The 16,894-nt window shown below is 41.3% G+C and overlaps 1 protein-coding gene across 1 annotated transcript in view; it reads right to left on the bottom strand.

Moving 5' to 3' along the window:
• MYH9 (myosin heavy chain 9) overlaps positions 1–16,894 on the bottom strand; it is a 73,038-nt gene that overhangs the window by 22,453 nt on the left and 33,691 nt on the right. The window contains exons 6-15 of the mRNA XM_075727658.1: positions 13,237–13,329; positions 12,476–12,539; positions 10,889–10,987; positions 9,885–10,028; positions 6,994–7,089; positions 5,790–5,908; positions 4,542–4,694; positions 2,547–2,720; positions 1,563–1,736; positions 877–991 (exon numbers count right to left, since the gene is read on the bottom strand). Of these exons, the coding sequence (XP_075583773.1) occupies positions 877–991; positions 1,563–1,736; positions 2,547–2,720; positions 4,542–4,694; positions 5,790–5,908; positions 6,994–7,089; positions 9,885–10,028; positions 10,889–10,987; positions 12,476–12,539; positions 13,237–13,329 (1,231 nt within the window). The remainder of the gene's footprint in view (positions 1–876; positions 992–1,562; positions 1,737–2,546; positions 2,721–4,541; positions 4,695–5,789; positions 5,909–6,993; positions 7,090–9,884; positions 10,029–10,888; positions 10,988–12,475; positions 12,540–13,236; positions 13,330–16,894) is intronic.

Genomic DNA, 16,894 nt, shown 5'->3' with positions numbered 1-16,894 from the left:
ATCTTCCTTCCAAATCTTGCAAGAAATACAGCCTTGCTAGCTCTAGGTTCAAACAGTTCACAGGGATTTGCTTTTAGCAGTTCTATGCAAGTCTCGCAAGAGCGACCTTTAGCACCTGAACATGTCCATATTTTTCTTGTATCCATTTGCAAGGGGAAAGTTTTGCTTTTGTTTTAAAGTCTGTGAGGAGCTACTAGCACAAAGCAGAGGAAATGAAGACAGACAAGCAGGTATGACAAAGGGACAAAGAGAAGTTAACGGAAGCATTTCTTGCATGGCTCTAGGATGCATTACACACATGACACGACAGCTGGGTTTCTCAGTCACCTGGTTCTAGATGAAGAATAGGAAAGTGTTGATAGAAATAGGCTCTCTGAACGTTCTGCATCTCTGCAACAGACAGAGACGTCAAAGAAAACCCACCATAGAAAGTGACAGCAACAGTAAGACTCAAAAGCAGATAAACCCTGAGAAGATAGAGTAAAATACTGAACAACACTGGAGCAAAAACACACTAGTTGCAGGACTGAAAATGTAGATTCAGCCTCAGATCTTGTGTTTGAGTGTTGCAGCTATGCAAGCTCCTGGGACATAATGGTGCATTCATATTTTATCCTGCCATTCTCAGTTTCGAGAAATAATTGCCATATATGCAGCAAGGTTAACATAAGTTGATGCAAGTGAACCTTTCTCTTGAGTTACAGTGAACTTTTAATGCAATACCACAATCTAAGCAAAGGATGTTCCAGATAATGCTCATCTTGGTGGTCTAGTCTTCAGGGAAAAAAGCAACACAGCTCATGACAGACTTATGATGATCAAACAAACTCCTCCATATAAAAGAGAAAACAAATGAGATTAAGTTTAATTACATACCATCTTTCCACAGCTCAGACACAAACTTATCCGACGACTGGTGGAGAAGAGTAGCAATGTTATCATTCAGCGGATCCATGTTCTTCATCAGCCATTCATCTGCTTTATAATCCACCTGGAGAAGATAAACATGTCAAGAAACTTGGGGGGGATTTCCTGCAGCACAAGATGCAACAAGATCCTGCAAAGTCTTGCAGGACTGCAAAAGTAGCACTGAGATTTGCACAATCAACAACAGATTACCTAATCATTCTTGGATTTGCCATCTAAGCAAGCATACCTACAAATTTCAAACCCTAAAAAACAGCTGCATGTTCTGTTCTGTCAGTAAAGGAAATGGATTTGCAATGCTAGTTTGCACCACCCAGAGTGTGATACGAAACAACTCCATCATCATTTTTGGTGCTGAAGTCTTGATGCAAAGTTTCTGAAAAGTACCTCCAGTCTCACCAAGTCACAGAACAAATTTAAATTGGTGTCAGTTTGACATGTCTTCAACTATACATGTATAACTCGCAGGCAAATCCCCTTAGGCCCTATCAGGTCCACAGCAATGGAACAAATCTTCTACTGGTTTCCCCACAGGCAGCCATTTTGTAAAGTAGCCATCTCTAAGAAGCAGTGGTTATGCATTAGAAAATACAGCAGACATTCCAATGTTCACATTTTAGCTACTAATTCTTTACCTTGCCAGCATAATGTATGATACAGAAATCAGCTTTGTCTTTCAGCTGTTTTGGCTTCTGAAATTTGGGGTGGGTGCCTTGTTCTTGTACAACTTTTTCCACAAAGCTTTTGTCTGTTGCTTTTGGGAACCAGCACTCTTCATCCAGCAGGGCCAGTATACCTGGAGGCCCAGCCTTAAGGAAGGGAAACATCAAAACATTATTAAATACAGGACTACACCAATAACTAACAGCTTTAAATGGCTAGGGGAAAAAAGAAAAAAAAAAAAAAAAAAAAAGAAAAGGATACCTAAGCCTGATCCCCATCACATGTTGTGTGGTATCAGTTCAACTACTTCCATACTAATAGAAATTGTTAATAATCCTTCAAAATCCTCATCTGAATTCTGAACATTTTTATGAGAAGGTCTCTTCCATGACATTTGTCTAGGTTGTTTTATGTGGGAAAGAAAAATCTTTTTAATAGAAGGAATGCTATCACACTGTTCTCCAAATATCCAGGTGTCTAAATGAAGATGACGATAGCATAACACTTCACAAACTAGTCCTTACTATTGGAACACCTACTATGAAATTTATAAATTTCCAAGTTTCATTAGAGCAGAATGAAAGCAACAGAGATTCACAGCTTCTCATAACGCTTATAGTTATCTAAGGAAGTTCACACTACTTATGATAGGCCACACATACATCTAGCACCATGCAGATCTACACAAACAAAGACAATTTTGTGAGAGGAAAAAGTGGCTGACAGATCTGTTTTCATGCAATACTTCCTACAGAACTGATACTAACAGATTTATTGGTGGCATACTTTAGACAAAGAGGGAACTGTTCACTTCTGTTTCCAAGCATACCACAGTGTCAATAGAGGATCACAAAAGCTAGAAAGCTAGTTTCCAGTCTACAGGTAGAGGTTATGTGCTCAATGACAAAATTAGCGCAGCCATTTCTTGCTGCTCAACAGTAGGAGAACAATCTTACCGGCTTCTCTATGAGGTCAATGCAGGGCTGCAGATCCAGACCAAAGTCAATGAAATTCCACTCTATGCCCTCCCTCTGGTACTCCTCTTGCTCCAGAATGAACATGGTGTGGTTAAAGAGCTGCTGCAACTTTTCATTTGTGTAGTTTATACACAACTGCTCAAAGGAGTTCAGCTAATGAAGAAAAAGGTAGAAAGATGTTTGAACAGTTGCTTTTGAAGACACCCCTACTATTCTCTTAGCACAACAGGTCCCATGTACAGTTCAGGAATTTAAGCTAGTGTTCTGTGTGGGGTGGACTGCCCTTTGTCAATAACCCCATTTGCTTATGAACTGCCTTTCCTGTCACGTGCCACTGCATCACTGCTGCAATCCCGAGGGAAGTTTGCAAAAGAATGTTTAGTTGTAAACAGCAGAAGGGTTACTGCAGCTACTTAACCCAGGAACAGAAAACACTCCAGTTTCCTCACAAACTCAGAAAGACAGGTCCTCTTCATAGGAAGAGGAAACAACAGAAGCCTGAAGACAAATTCCTAAAAGCATGTGGACCAGAAAGTCCCTTTTTAATCCTCATACATAAAATCAGAGCAAGGAAAGGGAGAGACATTTCTTCAATATCTCCAGATTTCGTCAAAGTGTAAGGACAAGGTTAATAACCCACAGTGCACTTTCATGTTAGACCACACTAAATAAAATGCAGCTGCTGAAGAGAATGGTCCTGATCTATTTCCTCCATGTTTCAGTAATTCCTAATCATGTCTTTCCACTCCCTTCCTTTTCATGAGATCCAGCAACCATGAAACCAAAGGCAAACTGATCAGAGGGGGAAGGGGGAAAAAAAAAAGTCAACTTCAACTTTTCTGTATCTTAGTTTTCCATTTCATGAATAAATTGGTCCAATTCACCTTGCAGCTGCACATGAGCTAGATCCAGCATGACACAGGTTGACAGGAGCTGCCTGGCTGGGATAACAGCAGGATAGTTCTTTTCTGATGGCAGCCTGTGGTTGCTTCAGACTAAGTATAACGCAAAGCCACATTCTAAAATTGTTGGTTCATAGACATAATGGTTTGGCCTAACAATTCACTGCCACCTATAGAGGGAGCTCCCTCTTCCCCTCTTTTCCATCTCTCCCTCAACTTCCCTTCAGCTCTTCCTCTCTTATATTTATCTTGCATCAGTTTTTATGCTCAGATTCCCCTTTGCAGACTGATTCAATTATAAAACAACGTAAGAAAGTATTTTCCACAGGGCTAGAGAGGTGAACGGTACAAGCAGGTGCAGCCAGGAGAAGCAAAGGGGAAAAGGAGCAAGTTCACTCCTTTTCTGCATCGAGGAGCTGCCGTTAAATCTGTTTAGCTGTATGTGAAACCACACTCTGATCCCCAATTTTCACGCTTCTTGCAGGAAGGAGCACATATAGGTCAGAATTTATGTTGGATCTGATTTGGTCTACCCTGTCTTTGCCTTTTCCAAAACTCATCAGCAGGAAGAAGAAACCACTTGTAACAATTTTTAGTGATGCTAATAGGTTTCAGTGGGTCATCCCTTAAATGTTTTGGGGCAGACTAATGGGACAAAATTTTAAGTCCAGTGGTGATCCATAACTCTGCATGACATTTTTAAAATACTTTTTTGTAGGTTAGCAAACTCCTAAGCTGTGAGCTATAAGGAATCAAGAACACCTGGAAGTATGAAATTAAAGTAATTCTAATGCACAGGCCAAAAAGGACGTAAGCACCAAAATACACAGCAATGAGATAAAACATTTGCAGAATACATAAAATACTGAATAATGAACCACTTAAGTTATTAACTACCTTATCCAACAGTTCACATCAGCAGGGATCTCAAACAACAGAAGTGGAATACACATCCCTTCTATACTATTTACTAACTATATTATTCTTTTCTGTTTTAAAGTGATTTCCTTCAGCAGTGTTTGTTTGTTCCATGGTAAACTGTGACGAGTGCAAGGACCTGATGTCTCCTTACCTCGAAAATCTCAAAACCAGCAATGTCAAGGATTCCAATGAAGGACGCACCCTGTCGCTTGGTCTTATCCAATGCCTTGTTGATACGCATAACCAGCCACCGGAACATCCGTTCATAAGTGGCTTTAGCCAATGCTTCAATAGCAAAGTCAGCCTAAATAGAAAAAAGACAAAGGTCAAGAGTTACAGTATAATCCAAAGGAAGGCACAGATTACACCGTTTCAGCATCTAATGGCCCAGCTGTAGTCTGAGATTTTCTCTCCACCACCAAACTCATGGAAGAAGGCTCATTTCAGCGGTTACTCCCAAGGAAAAGTAGACAGCACAGTGATATTTCATAGAAGAGCAAAGAATTTGTCTTACTAAATTAATGTGTCAAAGCCAAATTTGAGGATCCTGCCTGTTGTAGAAACCAATGCCTGGTATTCAAGAAAGAAAAATTATGCCCAGTCACCTCCAAAGACTATAGTAACATAGCATGTTTCATAGGCCCAAAGAAAAGCATTTAAAGTCTTTTGTAATTTAGGATTTGAGAAGCCCAATCCCCCCGCCGCCCAATGCCACTACCCTACCTGTGATTACACAAAAATACTATGTATACTAAGAACTTAAATATCAAAATGGAAAGGCAGCCTGTGACTATTTCTAGACTTCACTCTCTTCCCCACCCCTTCCATGTTATGGGGGCATGTTTATTTACACTGAGAATAAGGAAGTGTTCATAAAGAAGCCGTGCAGTGAGTAAGCACAGGGCCTTTGCTCCATCCAGGCGGCCACTAGCTCCTAGCTCAGGTTTCATTTAGAGCACAACCTAATTCAAGAGTGTTACAAAATTTACAATCAGTTTCAAGGGTGAGCAGCAAATTCTTCCACCCTAGTAGCTGACCTACTCAAAACTGGTTCCCTCTACATTACAGCAACCTAAAAATGTCATCCTTGCATACAGCACCAAAGGAACTTACTCCCTTGGGACAGCCAGTCACCAAAATTAGGGGAGTTGTGTTCTTCTCCCCCCATCCCCCCCTGCCCCAGATGAGAAAAAGTGCTACAGGGGCAGGGCAATTTCTATTCTTATACAGATCAAGTGAGCAAACACTAGAAGCAATATGCATGCTACATTACTCAAGTGTGATTGCCATACATTACAGCCATAAAGATAGTTATTAAACACAACAGAAACCTCTAATACATTTGTTAGCTTTGTGGTGGCAAGATTAAAGTACTTGTTCATTTTTAAAGAATGCATACCTGCTCTTTGGTCTGAGCTTTCTGGACATAATCTCGCCCAACTTTGATGCGAGGAGTCAGGATACCTCTAGTGAAATCAGTCACATTGATACCCAAAAGGTGAGACACCTTCTGAGCAGCTAAGGACAGTAAGAGAAAACAACAAAAAGATTGATGTTCTTTTGTTTTTCTCACAGAAAGCAAGAGAAAAAGAAAAACATTCTTGCAACTGCCTTCAAGAGATTCATGAAACAGTTTATAAAAAACCTTAAATGAAGAACAGGTTAATAAGACAAAGAAAGGTATCTTCAAAACCAAAAAATCCCCCCAAAACTCTTGCAACCCGTACCACAGGTTACTGACTTTCTCCAGAAGCCACAAGAGTAAATTTGAAGCAATACTCATACCACTAAGTCATAACACAGAAGCTTTAAAAAGTTCACAGTCTGTCATCAATTTAAAGATACATCAAGTAACAGATTTCTTAATCGAGCTAATTGTTCTGTCTTCATCTACTGATTAGTCTTTCAGGTAACTCTGTATTTCAGATTCATGATCCAAAACCCAGTTTACTCTCCTCCCCAAAATGCCACTTTGAGCATATTTTCTGTAATAATAATAGCCAAAGATATAAACACTTACAGGTAAATTAGCAACCTCTTATATTTCTGCAATACTTCTATAATGAAGTCTAAGAGCTCAGTCTTCCAACAGATAGCCTTCTATCATGTGAAACATGGTACTATTTGCACATGCAACAAAAGGCAGTGCAATTAAAATACATACACATACTTTATACCCACCACAAAACTATCCACCTTACTCTTACAGTTACAAGTCTACCTACAAAGTCAGCAAAGAACATTCCTTAAAGTCTGTTAACATAGATTTGTAGGAGCAATCATTCCTAGCTTGGTTAAAACACACACGCTACATATTCCAGTAGAGTAATCCTTTTCATCTTGTCATCACATGCACTTCCTGCCTAGCCCCGTCACAAGAACAGTGCCACATTCCTGCCACGGGGGACTGCAAACCCATGCCTGGCAGAACAGTGTGTATTTGTATGAAGGAGCGTGTCAGCTCTTTTGACAAATAATTCACCTTATAGAAAAACAGGACTCCAGCATTCCCTACATACCATAATATATTCTTATACTTGCAAGAACTTCCTGTAGGCTTTTTTCTGCACTTGTCTTTGGGGTGGGAAAAGGAGATTAGTTACCTGTATTGTCTGGCATAGAGGCTTGGTCTGTATTACGCTCCTTCTTGAAGACTATGTTGCCAAGTTGAAGAACACCCGAGATAACCCTCAGCAGACCTTTTAAAGTAATAATAACAGCTTAGCGTCAGACATCTCCAAAAGCCCTGATATGACCCAGTTACCTTTCCTGACATGGTTAAGAGGCCCTTCTAAACATCCCAAAGATCTTTCTGGAATTTGGGAAGAAACACCACAGGTAATTCCTCTATATGACTCCCATTCAGGACATAGGACTTTCCCTGTCCCTCCTATGGAAGATTACGCAGCCTAGAAATTTACCCATTCTCAACATCACTATAGTAAAGTGGGAGACAGGATTGAGGGTAATGTGCCATCCTACAATATCTATATTTTTTGATAAAACGTCTGTTCTCTGTTAGAGGGACAAAATTCACTATTTTCCTCAGTGACTACTGTTAAACACAGGAAAGAGACAGTTATTAAGAGTACAAACCAATTAAGAGAAGGAAGATACTGTTCCTTTAACCCCATATCACTTTCAGCTCCCTGACCAAGGTCTGTAGTCCATACAGACATACATAATAATTTATGAAGGGCAGCAGGATGTGGGCGAAAGTGCCTGTACAATAACTATTACTAATTACATGCTGAAGCACCCCCACCCATTGCTAATGATATATTCATACTCTTCAAATGGTGCACGTAACAAAATCATCATCAGATGCTAGGACAGGAAAGACATTTTTCAATACCATTGCATCAATTCAATTTTCACTGTGTATCAGTGAAAGCTCATTGCACAATAGCTTCCAGTTGCCTTGAGTGAAGTAAGCTACAAGTCACTTGCAAAGGGGGTCTTGTACCAAAGGTTTTTTTCATCCCCTAATTTCTACCTGTTACAGAAACTTTTGTTTTAAAACAACATCCTTTTGACAGCAGAGCAAACAAAGGCTCCATATATGCTACATCAGGACTAACAGAAAAGAAGCATATATGTTCCTACTGGCACATTATGAAATCCAGTCGTTTGACAGCTGCATCTGGAGTCCTGGAACTTGGACAGACAGCTTATTTTGATGTCTCATACGTGAAGATAGTTAGTGTTTAGACTTTACATCAAAACTAAGTAAGCCTACCATCCAGCCAGCTACTGTATGTATTATTCTTCTAAGCCTCTAAGGAACATTAACGCACTTCACACTTTGAACAGCAAGTGCGAAACACTACAGCTATCTTTGCTGTAGAGGCTGGAACCAATAGGTCATTGATGTGACAGCAAAGGCATGCCCTAGAGTATACCTTAAAAAACCCAACTCAAAAAAAATGAGCATAGCAGGACATCCTGACAATAAATTAGACTGCCAATTCTGTTATTCAGTTTAGGCATATGTCCTGGTTTCGGCTGGGATAGAGTTAATTTTCTTCCTACTAGCAGGCATAGTGATGTGTTTTGGATTTAGTAGGAGAAGAATGTTGATAACACACTGATGTCTTTAGTTGTTGCTGAGTACTGCTTATGCTAGTCAAGGACTTTTCAGCTTCCCATGCTCTGCCAGGTACACAAGAAACTGGGAGGGGGCACAGCCAGAATAGTTGATCCAAACTGACCAAAGAGCTGTTCCATACCATGTGACATCATGCTCAGTATATAAATTGGGGGGGGGGGGGGTGGGGGTGGCCGGGGAGCAGCGATCGCTCCTCGGGAACTGTCTGGGTATTGGTCGGCGGGTGGTGAGCAATTGCATTGTGCATCACTTGCTTTGTATATTATTATTATCATTATTATATTGTTATTATTATCATTACTATTTTTCTTTATTTCAATTATTAAACTGTTCTTATCTCAACCCAGGAGTGTTTCTCACTCTTACTCCTCCGATTCTCTCCCCCATCCCATCGGGGTAGGGGGAGTGAGTGAGCGGCTGTGTGGTGCTTAGTTGCTGGCTGGGGCTAAACCACGACAGCATATTTCTCTTGACCTCCATACAGCAGTTTCAGTCTCACATGATTCAGGATATCAAGAAGTGTATTAAACTGTGGATAATGACAGCATGGATTTATAGCAGGCTGGACTGTGAAGAACAATAGTTAAGGCACAGGCACATATTCCCTACAGCCATAAGAACTGCAGCCTCCAGCAGAGGTGGTGACCTCAAACCACCACAGATGCTTGCTTCAGTGTAGAGAAAAAACAGTCCTAGTTTTAGAAGACCTTATACATTCAGATACCGTGATTTTGCAGAACACTGGTTCCCAACCAGCGAGGCAGATCACGAATGAGAGCACTGAGCTCTGGTGAATACGTATCACTGCACTTTGCGCTGGCTGCATACAATTCTAGCTTCACTGTCATGGTACTGTGCTCCCAGAATCAGACAATATTAATTTCTGATCAGCAGTTCAGTGTTAAGCTGGGAAGAAAGGCACTATGACCAGGCTGTTCTCAAAGTACTAATCCAGCAATGGTTGGATTAGATACTTTAAAGCCACTGCAGAGGGATAGGGGGAGCACACAAGCCATGCACTGCATAAGAGAATGAGGGGATTCTTGTATCTTGTGTGTGTTATGCATGAACTGGATATACAGCCCCCAGATTTGGAACAAAAACAGTAAGCAGAAGCATGTTTTCATTAGCTGCTTGACTTCTAACATTAACTGTATAAACTGAAACTGTGCTGGTAGATCCTGAGGTGGGTCACACCAAAGCCACTAAGTTTATTACTTGCACACTGTTCACTCGGTGGCAGGGGGTGGACACCAGACAAACCAAAACCAGCAAAAAGCCCAAAATAAACAAACAAAAGAACCCGAGAACAAAAAGCTCCAGAAAGATATGAACTGTTCCCTCTTCCACTTCTTTGCATTTTCAAGCCCTTCAAAGGATTCATACCCATCTGCTCCTCATCTGGGATGCCCATGATCTTCATTGCCTCCATAGTCTCCTGAAACATATCTTTGTCTTGCTGACCCGGGATCGTAACATGCCCATTGGAAAGGAAGCGATATTTGTTGTAAGGCTCCAGCAGCAGGTCAGCTTAGGAAAGAATTGAGAAAGAAGTTACTATGGCTTGGTTTTTTTTTTTTTAAATAGACAACAAGCTACCACTGAGATCAAATTTCTGACTTGCATATGCTAGCAGGTGCTGGATCAATCTGGGATTAAGCCCAGTTTCACTGCAGGCTGAACATTTAATGTATTTTATGTAAAATGAGAGGTTTTCTGCCTTCTTTCTTTCTATTCACTCCTCTGGACTACTCCACCAAAGCAGTGTCAATCATCATTATGCCCTAAGTCTGTAAGAAGCAGGGATTAACTTGAAAGTAGATTTGCCTTTAATTTCAGACACCTCATTTGTTTCAAGTCAGGTGAAAGTTAATGTATAGCTCTTGAAACAGTAGCAACTACGAAAAAAGTCTTCTCTTCCTGTCCTTCCTCCCAAATAATCTGCAGCTCTCGCAAAACATGGACCCTGATTACCAGGCTGAGCTAGGTGCACTAGGATCCTAGACTTCTAGAGCTGCTTAGGTGCCAGCAGCTTTCCTCCATTCAGTTAAATGCTGAGCACATCACAGTAGGACCATTCCTGCGCTAGAAGGGTTTACATCATGCAAGATGAGACTAAACATGGGACAGTGATTTAGATAAGAAAGGGCGTAGAGTCATTGCTGGCAAGGAGACAAGTGCAGGAAGGAACCAGAGAAGCAAGTTTTCGGGAACTGAGAAGTGCAGGGGGAGGACAGAAGGATGTACGAGTGTACAGAAGCGGAGGCGAGGTGACCACATCTAAAAGGCAAGAGCCAAGAAACTATGAAAGAACAGGTCCTAGCCTACAAGTGTTTTGGACCCTCTGTCATTGTGATGAGGAAACCCCATAACTACAAAACCATACTTACTCTTCAAATGCTCGCCTGCCCCAGACAGCAGGTAGTAAAAGATGTGGAAGGTTCTCTCCTCTTTGGCTTGACGAATTGCACGTGACTTCTCCAGCAGATCTTCAGAGAGTCAAGGCATACAGCATGACATACAAATCACTTTCTATTCTACAGCTGGAGAAAGAGCTTTTACTACCTGATTTCTCCTCATGCCAATTAACAGGGGTATTGATTTAGCAATCATCATCATCAGTCAACAACACACTGAATTTCTGGTCTGAGTTCTACCAACCTCTGAATGATGGCTATGATAAGAGAGACTTAACTGATAAGAAACAGAAAAACAGTGGCCATCCATCCCTACTTGCCTTGGACAGTAGTGACAATTGCTTATGAAATTCCAAAGCTATTCATCTTATCACAGTTTATGCTTCCTTTTCAGCCTCCTAAGATTAGAATTCATTCATTCAGAAAAGATTTCCACCATGATCACACAGGTCACAAAATACTATATGAAGAATCACAGAATGCTTTGGGTTGGAAGGGACCTTTAGAGGTCATCTAGCCCAACCCCCCTGCAGTGAGCAGGGACAGCTTTAACCACATCAGGTTGCTCAGAGCCCCATCCAACCTGACCTTGAATGTTTCCAGGGATGCGGCCTCCACCACCTCTCTGGGCAACCCATGGCAGGGCTCACCACCCTCACTGTAAAAAAATTTCTTCCTTATATCCAGGCTAAATCTATCCTCCTTTAACTTAAAACCATTACTCCTCCTCCTGTCACAACTGGCTTTGCTAAAAAGATTGTCCCCATCCTTCCTATAGGCCCCCTTTAAGTATTGAAAGGCCACAATAAGGTCTCCTCGCAGCCTTCTCTTCTCCAGGCTGAACAACCCCAGCTCCCTCAGCCTGGCCTCATAGGAGAGGTGCTCCAGCCCTCGGATCATTTTGGTGGCCCTCCTTTGGACCCGCTCCAACAGGTCCATGTCCTTCTTGTGGCGAGGGCTCCAGAGCTGGATGCAGTACTCCAGGTGAGGTCTCTCTGGTCTGGTGACCAGAGCAGAGGGGCAGAATCACCTTCCCCGACCTGCTGGCCACGCTTCTTTTGATACAGCCCAAGATGCGGTTGGCTTTCTGGGCTGCAAGCGCACATTGTTGGCTCTTGTCCAGCTTTTCATCCACCAGTACCCCCAAGTCCTTCTCCGCAGGGCTGCTCTCAATCCCTTCATCCCCCAGCCTGTATTGGTATCAGGGGTTGTCCCAGTCCAGGTGCAGGACCTTGCACTTGGCCTTGTTGAACCTCATGAGGTTCACACAGGCCCCCCTCTCCAGCTTGTCCAGGTCCCTTTGGATGACCTCTCATCCTTCTGGCATGTCAACTGCACCACTCAGCTTGATGTCCTCTGCAAACTTGCTGAGGGTGCACTCAATCCCACTGTCTATGTCAGGAGACTACAACAGTAGTCTTGCTAGCATAAATTTAAGTGCTTCCTACCATTTTCTCGACCTGACAAACAGAAAGTCAGCTGTGAAGAGATTGCTAGGTACCATTATTGCCACCTCTATAGCCTTGAACTTCTCCTTTTAAGTTGTTACAGAAAGGATACAGGTCTCGATATTGGCTCCAACAATGTAGCCGTTGACATCAAAGTTGATTCTGATGAACTTGCCCTAAGAGGAAGATAATAGCATTAAAATTAGTATTCATTCTATCTGGTAACAGCAGTAAACAGCAAAGGTAAACCTTCCTTTTCTAATCCAGGAAAGGAAATTCAGAACGAATCAGGCAAGTTTTAGGGAAAACATAAGGTCAGCCAATAGGCAATGCCTGCTGATCACAACAGCGATTTAGCAAACAAGACACCAAACACTTTCAGACATTTCTGACATTCGGACAGCCTACAATTCAAGTTCATTATGTTTCAGCCCAGATTTCCCACAACCGGGGTCCCTTCAGTTTCACGTGCTATATGATCTGGGTAGTTCCACCTCCCTCAAGGTTAGCTTCAACCATTTTCATTTAGTTCCAGTTCTTGCTCCCCCATCTACCTCTCAGATGTTGTGCATTGATCTCCAGTGCAAGTAAAAGAAGGACCAGTATTTGCTCTCCAAGATAAAACTGACTGTAATAAACTTACAATAAAAATCAGCATAGATGATCCTGGCACAGGGTCAGGTTCCTTCATTCCAGAGACCTATCAGGTCTATTTTGGACAACTCACTGAATTAAATTCACTTCCCAGATTAATTTGAGGGAAGTTACTCAGACAGTTGTCCTATCCCTAACAGCAATTCACCCAAAAGCAGACCAAGTCTTCCCTCTGGGAAGTGTAGAATATTGGCACCCACATTGGATTGTAATACTCACAAATCTTGAGGAGTTGTCATTCTTTACTGTCTTGGCATTTCCAAAGGCCTCCAGGATGGGATTAGCCTGAAGCAACTGTCTCTCCAGTTCTCCCTAGAAAGAAATCAGAAATTAATAAAGTAGGTAGCGATTTACTGCATTAACCTTGGGTCAAACCAGTGCTGACGTTTCAATTCACACTAGCTTGGCATCTGTTGTAGAGAAGCCATATTAAACCTTAGGAGATGATCCCTTAAACCTTCAAAGGAGACTCATTAGTTATCTGGGTAAAACAGAAACATTCACAAATATGCCTTATTCCTTTCCTCAACACAAGGGCATCCCAGTGCCGTCATTCCATTAACAAGAAGCCCTTCAAAGCCACTTGGCCATAACATCCCACAGACTTCCGAGGATCAAAGCAAAACACCGTACCATCCAACATCAGGCCCTCGTCCCAGAAGCGTCTTGCTGTATAGGCTGGAAGAGTGGGGAAAATCCTGTTTTGCTACTGCAAGACAGCCTTGAACATTGCTACTAGTAGGTTAAGAAGCTAGTCTGAAAAGGTCTAGTGTTTTAAAAAACCAAACCAAAACAAAAAGCTTGCACTAAGAGCCTACGTATTCCAAAATACAAACAAGCAAAAACCTCCTTTGTAAGGAGGCACACAAAAAAAGAGAATTAGTGGTATCCACAAACTGTATGATCACTTGCATTCTGCTGCCATATTCGCACACTCCTCCCCTCAAGGAACACAAAAAGCTGGAGCTGTAGAAAAAGAAAATTCAGAACCTTTATCCCTGCCAAGTACTAGACCACTGAAGCATATACACCTTTCCCTGCAGGCTCCAGATATACCCCTGGCTGTTTTTAAAAATTACTTGTCCTCTGTGCTAAAAGCATGGAGTTCTGTATATTTCAAGATTACCTAAAAAGCTTCTAGAGACAGAAAATGACAGTTTAAATTAATGTTTCTCTTTTTAGCAGTTATCAGTAAGTACTCAAGACTTCCTGTGCATAATGGATGGAAATGAAGTTTGATTCATGAGAACTGGAATTTATGGGCAAATTATTTAAAGGTATTTCTAAAGGAAAATTGTTCCCATTCATTCTCAAAGTGCATTATAAAACAGATTAGTTCTTACACAGTCTCTCTAAAAATACATGCAATAAAAAAGAGGAAGATACATGAGAAACTGTACAAAGAACTACAAGTCTTTATTTCTTACTTCCCCAATCACCTCACTTCACACTTGCCAAGTGCAAGGCCAAACAAGACCCTCAGTCCCTGTAGAACTGCACATATACAGAAGGGGCAGCTGCTGCACACACTTTCATTCACTGTCAAGTATATATAAACAAGGGTGCTAGCCCTGGGAAGGGAACCTGAGCTGGGATATCTGCTCTCTCACAACAGAGCCAGCATGTGGCTTTGTAAGGAGAAAACCTTGAAACTAGGGTTCAGTCCTTGAAACTCTGTGGCAGCCACATTTTCCCTCCTATTCTGGCATACATAGTGGAGTTGGAACACTCCTCCCTCACCCCATTCCTCCTCCCCATCCTGCGGTGAAGTCCTAGGCCTTTGGTTGTGACTGTAATCTGTTACTGGGCTAGTGAGAGATGCCAACAACATAGCACTTCAACCCAACTATGGAACAAGGAGGGAAGAGATTTAAAAAAACCATTTTTTTTCCTCTAAACAGAAGTCAGGCTTTGACACTATTTTAATTATTTGGCAAAAAAATAAAGCTAAGGTCATGCTTAGCTACACAAAGATCAAAAATTTATAGAAATCCATACTACAGACCCTCCTGTTATTTAGTACCTCAGGAAGAAAGTGCCATTAATGTCAAGTAGGTGTTGGTAAACCATAGTTTAGAGGCAATTAGGTCTCTTGAATGACCAAGGTAGCAATACGCATAGAGAACGCCAGCTCAGGGACACAGTGATATGGAGCTGTGGGGAAAGGAAAACGCTAAAGAGTTGGTGAAGTCAGTTAGCTCTCATGACTTGCCTTAGCACCATGATACAGTGGAAAGAGCAAGTTCTCAGCATGCCATGGCAATGGCACATAAGATTAAGTGGCTGCGATCACTGCAATGTATCTATTCCTCACTGGCATGCACTGTACGCTGTCCTTGTTTAAAAAAGGACAATCCTTTTATCTTTAAAATTTTAAAGAAGTTTTTGGGTGGGGTTTGTTAGGTTTTTTTACCTTAAATTTTGACAGTCACCTTTCACTGAAGGGACTTCATTATTATTATACAATAATATTATTATAATAATATTATACAAAGCAAAAACAGTACAGAGCTGTCCATCACAAGCTTCCTAGAAATTCTAAGGTTCCCATCATGAAGATGCTGCCAATTTTCTGACACCTGTAACTAACGTTCCTTGACCTGAAACAAATTTGTTTAATACTTGGCATGCATTTGAAGTATGTACAGCATTCCTCATAAAAACAGAAGCAGTAACAGCCACTGGATCTGCTAGGCCGTGTTTGGGTAGCGCACACTCTTCAGTATACTCTCTTTCTACTTCTCTGAAGTTGCAACACCAATTTACAGCAACTAAAATCCTTGACGTCTATCTTGCGCTCTGAATTTTTTGCATCTAATACACTTTTTGGAATTATTTCTATGCAAGGTAGAAGTTTTGCCAGCCATTTATTCTTCAGGAAGTATAGAGAAAGGCATCTAGAAATCACAGCTAGCTTTAAGAGCATGCAATTTAAAAAACTAAAAGATGGGGGAACAAGTTTGGGTCTTTTGTTTGTTTTGGTGGGGTTTTTTGTTGGTTTGGTTTTTACACTTCAGGGATTTGCTTTTGCATTCTTCTCTGCAGTCATGTGAGAGATTCTCAAATAACCGAGTCCAAACAACAGTGGGTTAGGTGGGGAAGGGAGAAAGATCATCAATAACCTAATCTTCATTACAAATATTTAAGCATTAGCAACTATTACCCATTAATTTCTGATTAGCTGTGAAGATTCTCAACTTGAAAAAGCTATTACATAAGTCAGTAGAGAAGCAGAGACTAAACATGGGAAAATATCAATCTCAACCTCTATAAATAAAGCTTAATCAAATGAAAAAAAGTGTTTATGTAATTAGACTCAGTAGGCCCCAAAAGCAGCCTTAATGTGCTTAGTAGTCACACCATGCAGCTAGAAGCTATTTAGCTGAATACACGAATGCACTGGGATTGGTGGAAGCTGCTACTACCTCCAAAACAAGAGACAGAGTTGAAGAATATGCTTTATAAATCTGATTTTGCTCTGATACTTGGAAAAACAGGGGTTTACATCCAAAAATTCCAAGAGGTGACAGTCAAGAAACCTTTCTGGTAGATAAATCACCACTACTTTCTATATTATCATTGGTTAAGTTCCGTGCCTAGTCTTGCAGCATAAAGGTTCAACACTATCATATTCAACCCTAAAGAATAAATCTGCCACGACCAGTATACCAGAGATCCTCAAAAAAATTTAACGTATTCATCTTCATAAACCCTTATAATCCAGTTCCAAGTTCAAGGTTTGTAAAGAATTGTTGCATAGAGCACTCACTACCAATTAACGTTCAAAAACTCCAGTTCTAAATCCTCTCTGGTAAGGCCAGTGCTACTGCTTAGTCACGAAAGTGGAACAAAACGTGACCTGCAGGACTTTTCAGAA

This window comes from Pelecanus crispus, chromosome 1 (assembly GCF_030463565.1).
Source record: "Pelecanus crispus isolate bPelCri1 chromosome 1, bPelCri1.pri, whole genome shotgun sequence".
Lineage (NCBI taxonomy): Eukaryota > Metazoa > Chordata > Aves > Pelecaniformes > Pelecanidae > Pelecanus > Pelecanus crispus.
This window is presented reverse-complemented; position numbering and strand designations above follow the sequence as displayed.